Genomic DNA, 16,953 nt, shown 5'->3' with positions numbered 1-16,953 from the left:
TTCTAGAATTTTTATGGTTTCCTGTCGTACATTTAAGTCCTTTATCCATTTTGAGTTTATTCTTGTGTATGGTGTAAGTTGGTGGTCTAGTTTCATTTTCTTGCATATATCTGTCCAATTTTCCCAACACCATTTATTGAAGAGACTATCTCGGCTCCATTGTATGTTCATGCCTCCTTTGTCAAAAATTAATTGAGCATATTGGTTCGGGCTAATTTCTGGACTCTCTATTCTATTCCACTGATCTATATGTCTGTTCTTGTGCCAGTACCAGGCAGTTTTGAGAACTGTGGCTTTGTAATACAGCTTGATATCTGGCATTGAGATCCCACCTACTTTGTTCTTTCTCAGGATTGTTGCAGTTATTCGGGGTCTTTTTTTATTCCAGATGAATTTTTGGAGAGTTTGTTCTAGATCTTTGAAGAAGGCCATTGGTATTTTAATGGGAAGTGCGTTGAATTTATAGATTGCTTTGGGTAGTATGGACATTTTAATGATGTTGATTCTACCAATCCAAGAACATGGTATGTTCTTCCATCTGTTTATGTCTTCCTCTATCTCTTTTTTCAACGTCCTGTAGTTTTCTGAGTAGAGGTCTTTAACCTCTTTAGTTAAGTTTATTCCTAGGTATCTTAATTTTTTTGGTGCGATGGTAAATGGGATTGTTTTTCTAATCTCTCTTTCTGAAAGTTCACTATTGGTGTATAGAAATGCCTCAGATTTCTTGGGGTTAATTTTGTATCCTGCTACATTGCCAAATTCATGTATTAAGTCTAGTAGCTTTTTGATGGAGTCTCTAGGGTTTTGTATGTATAATATCATGTCATCTGCAAATAAGGACAGTTTTACTTCCTCTTTTCCAATTTGGATGCCTTTTATTTCTTCTTCTTGCCTAATTGCAATGGCTAATACTTCCAGTACTATGTTGAACAGGAGTGGTGAGAGTGGGCATCCATGTCTTGTTCCTGTTCTTAGGGGAAATGGTTTTAGTTTTTGCCCATTGAGTATGATGTTGGCTGTGGGCCTGTCATATATGGCTTTTATTATGTTGAGGTATGATCCTTCTATTAGATGTATTTTGTCAGATATAAGTATTGCTACCCAGCTTTCTTTTCCTTTCCAGTTGCGTGAAAGATATTTTTCCATCCCTTCACTTTCAGTCTGTGTGAGTCCCTTCTAATGAGGTGGGTCTCTTGTAGACAGCAGATGTATGGGTCATGTTTTTTTATCCATTCAGCCACTCGATGTCTTTTGGTTGGAGCATTTAGTCCATTTACATTTAAAGTTATTATTGAAAGGTACTTGTTTGTAGCCATTTCTTTTTTTGTGTGTGTGTGGCTGTTTTCTTTCTGAGCTTGATATTTCTTCTTTTTACACCAGTCCCTTTAGCATTTCTTGCATGGCTGGCTTGGTGGTGATAAACTCCCTTAGCCCTTTTTTGTCTGTGAAGCTTCTTATTTCCCCTTCAATTTTGAATGATAGCCTTGCTGGATAGAGTATTCTTGGATTCAGTCCTTTGCTTTGCATCACTTTGTAGATTTCCGTCCATTCTTTTCTGGCCTGATGTGTTTCTGTTGAGAAATCATTTGATAATCTAATGGGAGATCCCTTGTATGTTACTTTCCGTCTCTCTCTTGCAGCCTGTAAGATTCTCTCTTTATCCTGAACATTTGCCATGGTAATTATGATGTGTCTTGGTGTGGGTCTTTTCGGGTTCACCTTGTTTGGGACTCTCTGGGCTTGTGTGACTTTTTTCTTCCCCACCTCAGGGAAGTTTTCTGATATTATTTCTTCGAATAGGTTTTCTAACCCATGTTCATCTTTCTGTTGTTCTGGCACCCCTATTATTCGTATGTTGTTTCGTTTCATGTTGTCCCAAAGTTCCCTTAGGCTCTCCTCCTGTCTTTTAATTTTTTTCTCCATTTGCAGTACAGTTTGAGTGTGTTTTGCTTCCTTGTCTTCTAATTCACTAATTCGGTCCTCCGCTTCTCCCAGTCTACTGTTGATACTTTCAATGGTGTTTTTTATTGCAGCTATGTCGCTCTTCATTTCTTCTTGGGACTTACTTAAGTTGTTGATTTTTTCATCTGTTTCTTCTAGCTTCTTGCATAAGTAGTTGAGTTTTTCATCTGTTTCTTCTTGCTTCTTGAACATCCGGTGCATGTACTCTAGGAACCTTATTCTGAATTCTTTTTCCGTCATGTTGCATATCTCTGTCTCACTTAGCTGCTTTTCTGGCGAGTCCTCCTTTTCTTTCCTTTGGGGGTTTCTTTGTCTACCCATGTTTGATCTCACTGACATGACTAGTTGTTGAGTCGTTCAGTGGCTGGACCCTGGGTGGCAGTGGCTGCTCCCTGGGTGGCAGTGGCTCCTCGGGCTGTGGTTGCTCCTTGGGCGGTTGTGGTAGCAGCGGCTCCTCTGTTGATAGCAGAGCCTCTGGTGGGTGCTGTTCACAGTTGTGGTGGCTCTTCTGGCTGGTGGAGGGAGGCTTCACACACAGCAACTGTTCCCCAGGCAGAGCGTGTGGTGATCAGGAGGCCGCTGTTGCTTGAATCTGCTTTCCGTGGAGGGGTGCAGGTCTCCTCTGGGCTCTTGCAGTCGCACTGCTTGCGAGTCGTTGCCTCCGGGTTAGTAGCCGCCGGGTTAGTAGCCGCCGGGTTAGTAGCCGATCTCTGGATGCCGGTAACAGCTACCCAAGATGGCGCGGTCTCGCCGCTGCGCTGGCGCCCAGGGGGAGGTTTCAGCCTCAATCTCTAACCATCCACATTTTTTAGGAGTTCTCTGTCTTTCCTGGCTGCAGACTGTCTCTCAGCTGAACCTCCCCAGCTTGATCGGGCTGATTGTTACCCGTTTCAGCTGCTCGCCCCTATCTGCTCCGGGACAAATCACCAACACGTCCGTCTAAGCCTCCGCCATTTTTTCTCCCTCTCTTCTTCCTCTTCTTAAAGGATACCTTTCAGCATTTCCTGTAATACTGGTTTGGTGGTGATGAACTCCTTTAGCTTTTTCTTATCTGTGAAGCTCTTTATCTGGCCTTCACTTCTGAATGATAGCTTTGCTGGGTAAAGTAATGTTGGTTGTAGGTTCTTGGCATTCATCACTTTGAATATTTCTTGCCACTCCCTTCTGGCCTGCAAAGTTACTGTTGATAAATCAGCTGACATTCGTATGGGTACTACCTTGTAGGTAACTGACTGTTTTTCTCTTGCTGCTTTTAAGATTCTCTCTTTGTCTTTTGCTCTTGGCACTTTAATTATGATGTGTCTTGGTGTGGTCCTCTTTGGATTCCTTTTGTTTGGGGTTCTCTGCGCTTCCTGGACTTGCAAGTCTATTTCTTTCACTAGGTAGGGGAAGTTTTCTGTTATTATTTCTTCAAGTAGGTTTTCAATATCTTGCTGTCTCTCTTCTTCTGGCACCCCCATAATTCGGATGTTGATATGCTTGAAGTTGTCCCAGAGGCTCCTTACACTATCTTCATATTTTTGGATTCTTTTTTCTTTTTGTTTTTCCGGTTGGGTGTTTTTTGCTTCTTCGTATTTCAAATCTTTGACTTGATTCTTGCGATCCTCCAGTCTGCTGTTGGAACTCCGTATAATATTCTTTATTTCAGTCAGTGTATGCTTAATTTCTAGTTGGTCCTTTTTCATAACCTCGAGGGTCTCACTAGATTTCTTGAGGGTCTCACTAAATTTATTGGCGGTTTCTAGAAAATTCTTGAAAAACCTAAAAAGTGTGGTTTTGAACTCTATATCCAGTAGTTTGCTTTCCTCCATTTCTGTCATTTCTGACCTGTTTATTTGTCTCCACATTTTTTATGCTTCCCTGTGTTGACAGAGTGGCTTTCTGTGCTAGGTATCCTCTAGGGCCCAGTGGCTCAGCCTCCCCAATTACCTGAGGTGGACACTCTTGGTGCACCCCTTTATGGGCTTTGTGCACAGTCTTGTTGTAGTTAAGTCTTGATTGTTGTAGGTATCACTGGGAGGAATTGACCTCCAGGCCAATTGGCTGTGAGAATCAGCTGTGTCTGCAATGGGAGAACTTCTGTGCTGGAGACACCCTTCTGGGGCAAGACTTGCTTCAGTGGGGCTTTGGTGCTCACTGAGTCTGCCCCCTTAGTGTGTCCCTTTTGGATCTGAGGAGTTGTAATCTGGATGGTCCCACTCTGACCACTAGGTACACTGGCTCTTGGATCTCTAAGGAGGTGCTAATTTATCCTCTTCCTGAGGCTACCCAGCAGAAGCTATGGAGAGATCTGCAGATTCCTCTTCTTTGTTTGGGTTTTGGAGGTGCCCAGATGAGCCCCAGCTGTGAAGCAATGCAAGCTGCTGTGGAGCCTTGGACCTTCTCTTGGAAGTTCTGGGTCTGTCTGGCCCAGCTGCAGTTTGTTAGGTAATTTTCAGATTGCAAAGGGCCAGGCCATTCATATGCAATATCCTCAGTGCACAGCTTGGGTGGGACGGGGTCTCAGGGAATCAACAGGACGGAGCAAACAGCTATGGCTGACCCTCAGTCCTACCCTAAGAGGCCCTGCTTCTCAGTGTCCCGGTAATTGCTGCAAACACCTCTGAGAGAAAGCCGCACTCGAGTTCTGACCAATGCCAGACAGTCCAGTTTCTTCCCGTATGAGTCTGGGTCCCCAGAGACTCACCTGGAACTGGAGTTCAGAGCAGTCAAGAGCTTGTGTCTCCCTCCCGACTGAAAAAGACAACCGCGTCCTCAGTTGCCAGCCCTTTCCACATGCGCCTCCGTACTTCTGCACTTTACTTCCGCACCTCCTCTGAGTCTCAGTGTGCTTTTCTCTTTCCTTCTAGTTGTAGAATTTCCACTCAGCCAGCCTTCCTGTGGTTCTGGATGATGTCTGTTTTATCTTTTAGTTGTATTTTTGAAGTAGTTGTGCGAGGCAGCAATTTATGGTGTTTACCTATGCCGCCATCTTGGTTTCTCTCCCAACTGCCAGTTTAAACTGGCAGTCAGACATCCCCTGCAGGGTCCCGGATTGAGAGAGTGCAGGCTGGGTGAGGGGACACTCCCACTCCGTGCATGAATTTTGTGCACTGGGCCTCTAATAATCCATAAAAGGAGAAAATTATTACATATGATCTTTAAACACCCATTCAGATCTAAATTGTGATTTTAAATTACAATGGAAGACTAAGGACTAAAGAAATAGGCCTAAATTTGGATAAGAAAAGTTCAAGTCAGAAACAAGACTTAGGGGCTTTTGGTAGGAATGCTATCTCAGGTGCAGGAACAGGTACCTGGGACCTGAAAGCAGCCTGAGCACCTGGGAAGCTCTGGGAGGCTGGGTGGGCTTGCCCTTAAATGCCTCCCAGAGACGGGAAAAGTGATGGCACAGAGCCAGGTTAGCTGCTCCCTCACTTACCTCTGCCAGCATGTACATGGAGAGAAGTGTGATGCCGAGGTTGTACAAGGTGAGGATGTTCCTCAGGGAGAGAGCAGGTCTGTTCTTCATGTATTTGTTACCCAGCCATATTGAAAGCAGATACATGACAGTAAGAGAGAATGTAGGGAGGTAAGAGTCCAACATGAACCATCCTCTGACTCGAGAATCTGAAAAGAAACAGACAGTGAGAATCCTGCAGAGTAACACTGCTCAGTTATAAGGTACTAGTGTCCTGGTGCATGGATTTATGCACATTGAAAGGAAATTAATTAGAAGAAGTATTTTAATATCCTATTCACAGAGTTGCTAATGAAAAGAAAATAGGATTCTACCGAGTCTCCTATCTACCTACTCCAGGACTTCTGTGAGGATCAAATGAGGGGCATGGGAAAATGCTTCACAGACATTTGGTTAAACTGTAAAATGTTTGTACCTGGCTATAAAGCAAGATGGGTTCATGGACTGAAGAAATTTCAAGGATGTTAGTCGCTAGGAAGAGGAAGCTGAGCGTTGCTATGTGACATCATTACCTGGTGCCCACAGTGACTGTTTCTGGGCTGGGCTGTGGGCTGCATTTTGTGCCATGGGGTCTTGGCAGTATTGGCTGCGATTTGGTGGGGTGTCGCTCCAAGGTGGTGGTGGGGCCTGTGTCCCATTTGAGGAAAGCCTAGTATTGGTTTGTTGGTGCTAGGTCGGTGGTGCTTATTTTTAAACTAGAGGCCCGGTGCATGAATTTGTGCACAGGTGGGGGCTGGCCAGCCTGCTCCAATCGGGGCCAACAGGCCAGGCCCGCTGGGGGAGGGGCTGTGGGCAGTTGGCCGGCTAGCTCCGCCCCCTGGTTGAACTCCCAGTCGAGGGGGCAATTTGCATATTAGCCTTTTATTATATAGGATGGCCAGTGCACATCATGGCAGCTCCTGCGTTGAGCGTCTGTCCCCTGGTGGTCAGTGTGCATCATGGCCACTGGTCAGATGGATAGACACTTAGCCTTTTATATATATACTAGAAGCCCGGTGCACAAAATTTGTGCACTGGGGGATGGGGTTCCCTCAGCCAAGCCTGCCCCTCAGTCCGGGAGCCCTCAGTGGATGTCCTGGCAGCAGAGGCTCGGTGCAGGCGTCCGTGTGTGTGTGTGTGTGTGTGTGTGTGTGTGTGTGTCTGCTGGGGCCAGCCCCCAGCCCCGCCACATAGGCTCCGAGCAGTTGCCGTGTGTGTGTGTGTGTGTGTGTGTGTGTGTCCACTGGTGGTCTGCTCCCAGCCACAAAGGAGGCCCAGAGTAGGCGCTGGGTGTGTGTGTGTGTGTGTGTGTGTGTCTGCTGGGGGCCTGCCCCCAGCCACACCCTGGAGGCTTGGAGCAGGCACCCCTCTCTGTTGATCTCTCAGGCTCCTGGCCTCCACTGCATGTTGTACTCTCCCTTGAGCTGTGGCCAGGATGGGGCGCCCTTTCCTGCTGTGGGATCGCCAGAGCGACCCAGGGACAGGCGCACAGGGGGGCTGGCTGCAGGCCACCCTATCCTGCTGTGGGATCGCATGAGGCAGGCAGGTGCACACAGGGGCTGGCTGCAGGTCGCCCTTTCCTGCTCTGGGATTGCAGCGGCGACCCACTGGCAGGCGCATAGCGGGGCTGGCTGCAGGTTGCCCTTTCCTGCTCTGGGATCACAGCGGTGACCCACCGGCAGGCGCACACGGGGGCTGGCTGAAGGCTCCCCTTTCCTGCTGTGGGATCGCATCAGTGATCCCATGGGCAGGCAGGCGCACACGGGAGCTGGCTGCAGGTCGCCCTTTCCTGCTCTGGGATCACAGCGGTGACCCACTGGCAGGCGCACACGGGGGCTGGCTGAAGGCTCCCCTTTCCTGCTGTGGGATCACATCGGTGATCCCATGGGCAGGCAGGCGCACACGGGGGCTGGCTGCAGGCCCCCCTTTCCTGCTGTGGGATCCCAGTGGCGACCCACCGGCAGGCGCACAGGGGAGCTGGCTAGAGGCCGCCCTTTCCTGCTCCATGATCTCTGGGGCGATCCCATGGGCAGGCGCACACAGGCTGCCCTTTTCTGCTCTGTGATCACTGTGGTGACCCAGGGGCAGGCACGCATGGGGGCTGGCTAGAGGCCGCCCTTTCCTGCTCCGTGATCACCGCGGTGATTCCACGGGCAGGCGCACACAGGGGCTGGCTGCAGGCTCCCCTTTCCTGCTGTGGGATCTCCAGTTGCTTATCCCTGGCAGGAGGGCCGGTTGGGGGCGTGGCTGCTGGCTGATGGGCAGCAGTTGCCCCGCCAGTGCCGATCTCCCGAGGGAGAGCAGGTTGGGGGCCTGGCCAGTGGCGGATCGCTGGGGTCATGCCCGCCAGCCCTGGGTCGGGTTGCACAGGAGTCGCCCACTATCAGGGTCACAGATAGCAGGCCTGGATGGCAGCGGGGCAGGCAGAATGGCGCTGTCCCATCCTGACTGCAGTATGCAAATTAGCCGCCATCTTTGTTGGCGGTTAACTACCATCTTGGCTGGCAGTTAATTTGCATATCGCCCTGATTAGCCCATGGGAAGGGTAGCGGAGGTACGGCTAATTACTATGTTTCTCTTTTATTAGATAGGACTAGAGGCCTGGTGCATGAAATTTGTGCACTTGGGGGGATGTCCCTCAGCCCAGCCTGTACCCTCTCCAATCTGGGACCCCTTGGGGAATGTCCAACTGCCAGTTTAGGCCCAATCCCACAGGCAGTTGGACATCCCTCTCACAATCCAGGACTGCTGGCCCCTAACCACTCGCCTGCCTGCCTGTCTGATTGCCCCTAACCGCTTCTGTGCCAACCTGATCACCTCATATCCGCTCCCCAGCCAGCTTCATTGACACTGAACTGCTCCCCTGCCAGCCCAATAGCCCCCAACTGCCCTCCCCTGCAGGCCTGGTCGCTCCCAACTGCCCTTCCCTGCCGGCCATCTTGTGACAACGTGGGGGCAGCTATCTTGTGATGATATGGGGGTGGCCATCTTGTGATGTGAGGGTGTGAGGGTCAATTTGCATATTACCGCTTTATTATATAGGATATATTGGCACATACATTTTGGTAGTACATACCAAATACAACAGGGGACACTGTGACGCAGCATTAAGGAACTGAACGACAGGAAAATTAACAAATGTGAGAAGTAACAGTCCTTGAATGTCTACTTTGAAATAATTACTATGTTTATTTAACTCAGTAAATATGAAGTATGTTTTGCCACTTTATGGGTAAAAACACAGCTCAGAAAGCTTTAGTAACCTGCCAAAGGCCATACAATAGTCAGCAGCAGAGTCAGAATTTGAATTCACGCCTGATGCCCAGCCTGCCATACCTTGCTGCTGCCTCCTAGGGAGAAGTCTGGAGGAGACGGAAGAGAAAGTTTATTGACACTGTGTCCTATTTCCTAAAACCCACGCTGGCCAGAACTTGCCCTGGATCACTGTGCAGCAACCAAGAGTGGGTTTAAGTTCATCTGATCCAAAGAGATCAATGAGATTTCAGAATGACAAGCATGAGAGCTGAGCTAATGAAGGCAAAGCCTTGGAGCTGATGATTCAGAACTGAGAACAGAAAATAAAGCAAGCACCCAAAACTTGACCAGGGACTAGGAGTACAAACAGCTAGGAGGCAAGAACCTAGGTATATCAAGTCTCCCTTACTCTGGAGAGTTACAATTTAAAAACCAAAATAAAACATACATAATAGCCCTGGCCAGTGCGGCCGAGTTGCTTGGAGCATCTTCCCGTACACCAAAATGTTTCAGGTTTGATTCCAGGTCAGGGCTTGTAGGGGAGGCAACTGATTGATGTTTCAGTCTCACATCAAGGTTTTTCTCTCTCTCTCTCTCCCTCTCCCTTCTTCTTTCTCTACAATACATAAAAACATATCCTCTGGTGAGGATTAAAAAAAAAATAAAGCACATATAATAGAGCTATACTATAATGAGTAACACCTGAAAATAATTATGGACATAAAATGATTTTTGTTCTTTATATTGTTCTTTTTTTGTTGTTTAAATAAAGAAAATTATTTAGCCCAGGATTATAAAAATGGCCTGCTGTAAAGAGTTGTAAGGAGCTGGTTTCTCCAGAGATAATGCTCTTTTCTTGATCTCTGTGGTTCCCTCAGCCTCAGTCTCTCTTTCTGTTCTACCCACCCTGTCCACCAGCCCCTCTTTAAACCACCACCCTCCAGAGTGTCACTTCTAAGGAAAGTGTCTTTTCAAGCTCTGTTCCATTACTTATCCTGCAAACGTTCCCCTTTTGTGATAAGGATAAAAAGGTAAGAAAGGAGCATGCAGGTGACTAACAGGCATTACCTTTCACAGACTAGCTCGTAATTATTGGTCATAAAAGGCTGTGCTATGTGCCACTTTCTAATTTGTATCTCCACATCTAAGGCCCTGACTTCTGAAGGAAGCCACTTCCTACTGCTCTTTCATAACACAGCTCCTCATCAGCATTAAATAATCACCACTTCATAATTCATGTTAGCATGGCTATCAAACTATTATAACTAACATGTACTGAGCACTAATTCTGTAGCAGACACTGTTCTAAAAGCCTTTTACATGCATTAACTTAACTCTCAATCCATCTTATTATATAGGTGATAATATCTGTAATAGCTTTACTGAGATATAATTCTGACACAGAATCCTATAAATATTTAATATGTACAATGTGCTGAGTTTGGACACTGGTGATGCCATCATCATAATCAGGAAAACAGACACAAGGTGATATTGTTACCTCCTGTTTATACCTGAGAAAAATTGAGCTACAGAGGGTAAAAAATTAAATAACTTGCACTAAACTGCTACCCTTCCTCCTACTATGGTTGAATTGTAGTCCCTAAAAAGATATACTCAAGTCCTAACTCCTCATATCTGTCATTGTGAGCTTATTTGGAAATTAGGTCTTTACAGATGTAATCAAGTTAAGATGAGGCCACAGTGGACTAGGGTGGGCCCTGACCAGGTGACTGGTGTCTTTAAAAGAGGAGGTTTGGATTCAGGGGCACTCTGAAGATGAAATAGAAATTGGAGCGATGCAGCTATAAGCCATGGAAGGCCAAGTATTGCTGGCAACCCCCAGAAGTTAGGAGAGAGGTGGAACAGATTCTTCCCTAGAACCTCGGAGGGAACACAGCCATGCCAGCATCTTGATTTGAAACCTGTAGCATCCAGAACTGTGAGAGAATAAACTGCTGTGTGGTAACCATGCAGTCTGTGGTACTTTGTTACTGCAGCCATAGAAAACTAATACCCATGGTTTACTTGATGGCTCTCCAATGGTTTCAGATGTGCTTTTACCTTCTCAACTACAGTATATGCTCCACAAGACAAAGGCTAGATCTTATATTTCAATAGTCTCATTTATAACTTACATCCATGTAGTGCTGAGTTGAGAGGAAATATCCTATATAATAAAAGGCTAATATGCAAATTGACCATCAGACCCTCACACAAAGATGGCTGCCCCATGTGGTCAAAGATGGCCGCCCCATGTGGTCACAAGATGGCCGGCAGGGGAAGGCAGTTGTGGGCGATCGGGCCTGCAGGGGAGGGCAGTTGGGGGGAACCAGGCCTGCAGGGAGGGCAGTTGGGGGGACCAGACCTGTAGAGGAGGGCAGTTGGGAGCGATTGGGCCAGCAGGGGAGCAGTTAGGCATTAATCAGGCTGGCAGGGGAGTGGTTAGGGGGTGATCAGGCTGGCAGGGGAGTGATTAGGGAGTGATCAGGCTGGCAGGGGAGTGGTTAGGGAGTGATCAGGCTGGCAGGCAGAAGTGGTTAGGGACAATCAGGCAGGCAGGTAGGCGAGCGGTTGGTAGCCAGTAGTCCCGGATTGTGAAAGGGATCCCAGATTGGAGAGGATGCAAGCTGGGCTGAGAGACACCAGCCCCCCCTACCCCCCCAGTGCACGAATTTCATGCGCTGGGCCTCTAGTACTAATATATAATTAAATGTATACTAATTGGCATACTGAGTCAAGCACATATTGCAAACCTAATACAACACCTGAAGTTTTTGTTTCCTTATGTCATAGTCCTAGAAATATTTGTCAAAATTGTGACAGAAGATCATAACTGATCTAACTAAAATATGGGAGCAAATACCTGTTGGAATATTAGTATCTTCAGGACTTGAGAAGTGTCAGCTCTTCATCTGTGTCAGGTATTTGCCCAACATCCTCTGATGGTACTGATATGGTGTAGGTAAACTGAGAGAAGACCTGGGGATACTTCGAAGCTTACCAGGTGGCTGCCAGCCAACTTAAATTTGTGCCACCTTTAGGAAGGGGACAGGGATTCATGATGGTCTAGATGTCATTGCGGGGGTCAACTGATCCAGTTGTCAAATGCCAATCTTACAGTCTCTTTGCTACAAAGGAAACTTCCATAAAAATGACCACAGCTGAGTAAATAACTGTAATACTATCCTTAACTGATCCCACAGTCATATAATTCCAGATCACCATGATCTTACCAATGGCAAAGTTCAGTGTGAAGTTGGCTCAGAGAGACTGTTATTTAACTCTCCAGTGGGAGTGTCAACTACTAGTAGAAAGCCACTGTCACCAAGAAGCCTGCATGTGTAAGTTAGGCATCATGCCCTCTACACTATGCACTACAGCTGTAAGCAGAGACATATTAACTGAGTAGGTTGCAGGCACGGTGTCCCTCCCTGCCTGTCCCACGGGGTCATCACAAGGATGAAAAGGAAAAAGCAAAACAGAACCAAAGACTATGGGAAAGTATTTTTTAATGTTCTATACAATCACAGGGTATCATTTCATTAAAACTATATAGTCATTCACTTAGAATAGAAACTGGAGAGTGGTCTAAATAATCTCTAAGTGATTCTGTTTAAAGATTTTGAGAAACAGAAAATCTCTTTATCCCCTCTCCCCTCACCAATAGTGCTGAGGAAATAATTTGCAGATTTTTTTCACAGCTTTGTGATACAGCAAGGCTCAAGTGAAACAAAACATGTTGTTTAAAATTTGTTCATTTATTTGCAAAATAGATAGTGCCTACTGTGTTCTTGGAGCTGTAATAAGCACTGGAGAGAACAGTCATAGTTCCTGTCCTCATGGGAGAAAGAGCTATTAATAACAATGAGGTTGTTTATGAAGGAAATAAACAGAGACTGAAATAGAGTATAATAAGAGGCCTACTTTAGAGGGGCAAATTCCCTGACATCTTTGTTAGAGGAAAAGGTACCATTTAAGCTGGTAACCCAAAGTATGAGAAGGAGCTCACTATATTAGAGGATGAATGAGGAGGAATTCTAGGCTCAAGGAACAGCATATGAAAGAATTTTATATATTTGAGAAAGTAAAAGACTTCAGAGGTCAAAGTGAGTGGGGAAGTAGCACTGAGTGTTGGAGAGAGCTGGGGATAGATATACAAGGGTGTGCAGTCCATATAAGAAAGCTGGCTTTTACCTGAAAGGGCCCTGAGTGTTAAGCTAGAGCACCACATACTAGGACTTAGGCTTTTAAAGTATTATTCCAGCTGATACTTAATAAGTGATTGGAAGGGGGAGACTAGTTAGGATAACTTACAACCACTCAGTGCTGAGCTGAGAGGAAAGAGTCACTAAGTATACATCGACTGGCACGTTGCAGTAGTCATAGAGACTGGTGACAGAGGAATGACTGAGCGTTTAGAAGCTCAACCTAAGGAGCCTGGGCAGAGAACACTCAGAGAGCAAGGGCAGAAAGACTATATATGACTGCATGTGAGGAAGATAGAAGGTGAATGGACAGTACAGCCAGGAAAGAAGCAGCATACATTGAGAAGGAAAGCTACTACCTACTTTGGTAGCCAGAGAGACACCAAAGGAAAACATTGCACGCACTCTAGTTCTGCTTCCTGCTCCCAAAACTTTAATCCCAGGAGAAATGGGGCCTTTGGATGTTCTGGGAGAAGGATGTCAAAGGTGAGAGAGGTTAAGTCTCTAAATGCTGGAGTCCAACCCCAGCAGGTCCAGGGGTCCCCAAAGGTGTGGACGGAGTCGGCGAAGAAGGAATGACACGGAGACAGTGTTCAGTTGATCAGCAGCCTAGCCAGGATCTCTAGCCAGGATCTCCAGCCAAGTTCTGGTCAGGATCTCCAGCCAAGTTCTGGCTAGAATCTCCAGCCAGGTTCTGGTTCTCCAGCCAGGTTCAGTCACCAGGTTCTATCCAGGTTCTCCCACCATGTTCTGTGTCCATGTTCTCTGGCTAGGTTCTCCAGCCAGGTTCTATGTCCATGTTCTGTGTCTAGGTTCTTCAGCCAAGTTCTGTAGTCAGGTTCTGTCCAGGATCTTTTGCCATGTTCTCTCACTAGGTTCTGTCTCTAGGTTCTTCAGCCAGGTTCTCTCGCTAGGTTCTGTTTCTAGGTTCTGTGTAGGATCTCCGGCCAAGTCCTGTGTCTAGGTTCTGTCCAGGATCTTTTGCCATGTTCTCTGGCTAGGTTCTGGTTAGGATCTGATGATTATTGTCTTGTTACATCCGTATTTATACCAGCCGATTTTAATCCTGTCAATTTCTATTACAAAGGTTAGGGCGTTTCTTATCTCCATTCCAGGGAGTAAAGATTATGTAGCTTAACTACCCGCCTGGCACTTAATTAAGGGGTTGTATCCCCTCCCTAACCTCAGGGAAAAATTCCTACCTGGGGAAACAACCTTTCTCGGAGAGGTGACTTTGGTTAAAACACATAGCGCCAAGAAGGGGAGCAAACATATTAAGAACAGTATGCCATATACGCCAGGTCCCTTGAAACAGCAAGGATGGACCGGCTCCCGGCAAATTCCCCCTTTTTTATTTTTTAAATGATAGCGCATGTAAATCAGCGGCACCTCTCGGATTGGATTGTTTAAGACTCAGAAGACTGACAAGCAATAATAGCGAGCATAGCTATAAACATTGTGGATGGAGTGCACAAGGAGTCTTGTTTCTGTAGAAGGTTGCTAGTTTCTTCTGTCAAGGGATTTCAGCTGTCCTCAAGTCGGTGGTTTGGTTGTCTTTGTTGATCTGGCTAGCGGGCAGCATCATTGGCGATGGGCTTCCCGAAGCGTCAGCAAGTTGAAGGGCTGCGTCAAAGGGTCCATCAGGGCCGTGCTTGATGGTGGTGTCGGACGATATGGATGATACCGGGGAGGAGGATGAGGCGGAGATGGAGGGTGGTGTGACATAAGGTCAGATTAGACAGTCTGGAATCCACACAGATGAGTCTGCATCCTATGGAAATATACAAGCATCTCCTCTCCCCCAGGTTAAAAGTACATCAGGTCCCTTCCAGGCTCCTGTAAGTAAGTCTTTCCATTTGATGAAATAAGTGAGTTTCTGCTAAATGAAAGTTTCTTTTGCTGATTTACTCAGAGTCCTCGGACTTGGCTGAGAGAGTAGCTTCCACTTCTTGCTTTTCTACCATCTGTTGGGCCTCAGTTGTTAACTTCTTCAGTTGACCCCATGTTGGCAACTCAGTCCCTTGCATAGCCTTTCTTTTCTTCTTTTTTCCGTTTTTCTGTCATTGGGGCAACTCTAAGTCTTTGGAACGATGAGACAAGGAGCTTCTCTGGGTCCATTGTGGTGACGCACGTAATGCATTTACTCAATCCAAGGCAGGCATTAAAAAGAAAAAACCCCAAGTGCTCTCTTGTATCCATTTTAAGAGTAGGATTGGTGCTTTCTGCTATTACTGGAGTCCTGATCTATCAGCCCAGGGAGAGCTTTCCAATCCTGCACTTTTCTGGGGTGGAAAGGCTGCAGTGGGGTTAAGGATAAGGCTCCTTGGGCCTACCTTTTCCCATGCCTCTACATTTACCTTTCTGGCACCTTTCCTTCCTCAGAAAAGCATGGACACACTTCTTGTATAAAACATTCCATCTGACTGGGAGTAACCTTAACTCCTCTGCTAGCAAGCATATGTGTTAAAAGATCAATACAGAGTCTTTTTTTCTTTAGACTCAGTATGGCACATCTTCTTAATCTAAAGATCAATACAGAGTCTTCTTTCTTTGGACTCAGTATGGCACATCTTCTCAATCTAAGTTCTGTACTATCCACCTTCTTACCCTACTTATCCTCTATAGGGGGGTCTGTAGCACCCTGGTGGAGTCCTATCCGTCTCGAGTGTGGGGGTTCTCAATGGGGGGGGCTTACCTAGGGGAATCCTGTTCCAGGGGTTCCCAAAGGTGTGGACGGAGTCGGCGAAGACTATCCACCCTCTTTCTACGGTGGAGTCCTTATCCGTCCCGAGTGCAGGGGGGCTTACCTAGGGGTCCCTGTTCGGGCGCCATATGTTGGGGTCCAACCCCAGCGGGTCCAGGGGTCCCCAAAGGTGTGGACGGAGTTGGCGAAGAAGGAATGACACGGAGGCAGCATTCAGTTGATCAGCAGCCTAGCCAGGTTCTCTAGCCAGGATCTCCAGCCAAGTTCTCCAGGTTCTCCAGCCAGGTTCTATCCAGGTTCTTCTGCCATGTTCTGTCTAGGTTCTGCAGTGAAGTTCTGTAGCCAGGTTCTGTCCAGGATCTTTTGCCATGTTCTCTGGCTAGGTTCTGGTTAGGATCTGATGAGGATCTGATGAGGTTCTGATGAGGTTCTGATGAGGATCTGATGAGGATCTGATGTTTATTGTCTTGTTACATCCATATTTATACCAGCCGATTTTAATCCTGTCAATTTCTATTACAAAGGTTAGGGCATTTCTTATCTCCATTCCAGGGAGTAAAGATTATGTAGCTTAACTACCCGCCTGGCACTTAATTAAGGGGTTGTATCCCCTCCCTAACCTCAGGGAAAAGATCCCCACCTGGGGAAACAACCTTTCTCAGAGAGGTGACCTTGGTTAAAACACATGGCGCTAAAGGGAGCAAACATATTAAGAACAGTATGCTATATATGCCAGGTCCCTTGAAACATATGCTGTGCAGATGTTTCTTTCCTGCAGCGACTGTGTCAAGCAGCAAGGATGGACCGGCTCCCAGCATCTAAACAATAGGTACCATACTATTTTCAAGACACTGGAACTGACATAATCCTCTTCTATAACAAAATACTGTGTTCCTTCCACATTAAGTTCTCGAGTAACTCACTCACCTCGAGGTCCAAACATATTGACCAAAAAAGCATTGATTTCATCATCAAAGGACTTTAGAAGCTCCTGAAAAGATAAAGAAAACAATGATTAAAGTGAGGTTTGTTTGTTTTTTTTGAACCTCAAAACAAACCACCATTAACAATGTGCAGTTAGGAGAATCTCCAAGGGTCCTGGGTTCAAGGACATTTGACTGCAAAGATTTCGGGAAACTGAACCAGCAAATGTAGCCTTATTTTCACATGCTTTGAAAGATGTAGAAGCAAGCAATTCCTCTTTCATTTCCTTAGGCAAGAATAATTCAGAAAAACAGGCATGGTACATTTAAACATTGTAGGGTTGTTGGCCTTAATTCCACTTCCCTCTACAATGCTTAGAGGTATAAGCGGTTCCATAAGTAACTTCTATTGCTGCAGTTAATGGAAGTTGTGTGCAAGCAACAGGGAAGTCTACACCTACA

The 16,953-nt window shown here is 46.4% G+C and overlaps 1 protein-coding gene across 1 annotated transcript in view; it reads right to left on the bottom strand.

Annotated features, from left to right (window-relative positions):
* ELOVL2 (ELOVL fatty acid elongase 2) overlaps positions 1-16,953 on the bottom strand; it is an 88,363-nt gene that overhangs the window by 23,998 nt on the left and 47,412 nt on the right. Inside the window, exons 2-3 of the mRNA XM_070405734.1 lie at positions 16,496-16,559; positions 5,384-5,571 (exon numbers count right to left, since the gene is read on the bottom strand). Of these exons, the coding sequence (XP_070261835.1) occupies positions 5,384-5,571; positions 16,496-16,559 (252 nt within the window). The remainder of the gene's footprint in view (positions 1-5,383; positions 5,572-16,495; positions 16,560-16,953) is intronic.

Source organism: Myotis yumanensis, unplaced genomic scaffold, assembly GCF_028538775.1.
Source record: "Myotis yumanensis isolate MYYU_CA2020_CCGP unplaced genomic scaffold, mMyoYum1.0.hap1 SCAF_2, whole genome shotgun sequence".
Classification (NCBI taxonomy): domain Eukaryota; kingdom Metazoa; phylum Chordata; class Mammalia; order Chiroptera; family Vespertilionidae; genus Myotis; species Myotis yumanensis.
Note: the sequence above shows the minus strand (reverse complement) of the source record. Positions and strands in the feature narration are given on the sequence as shown.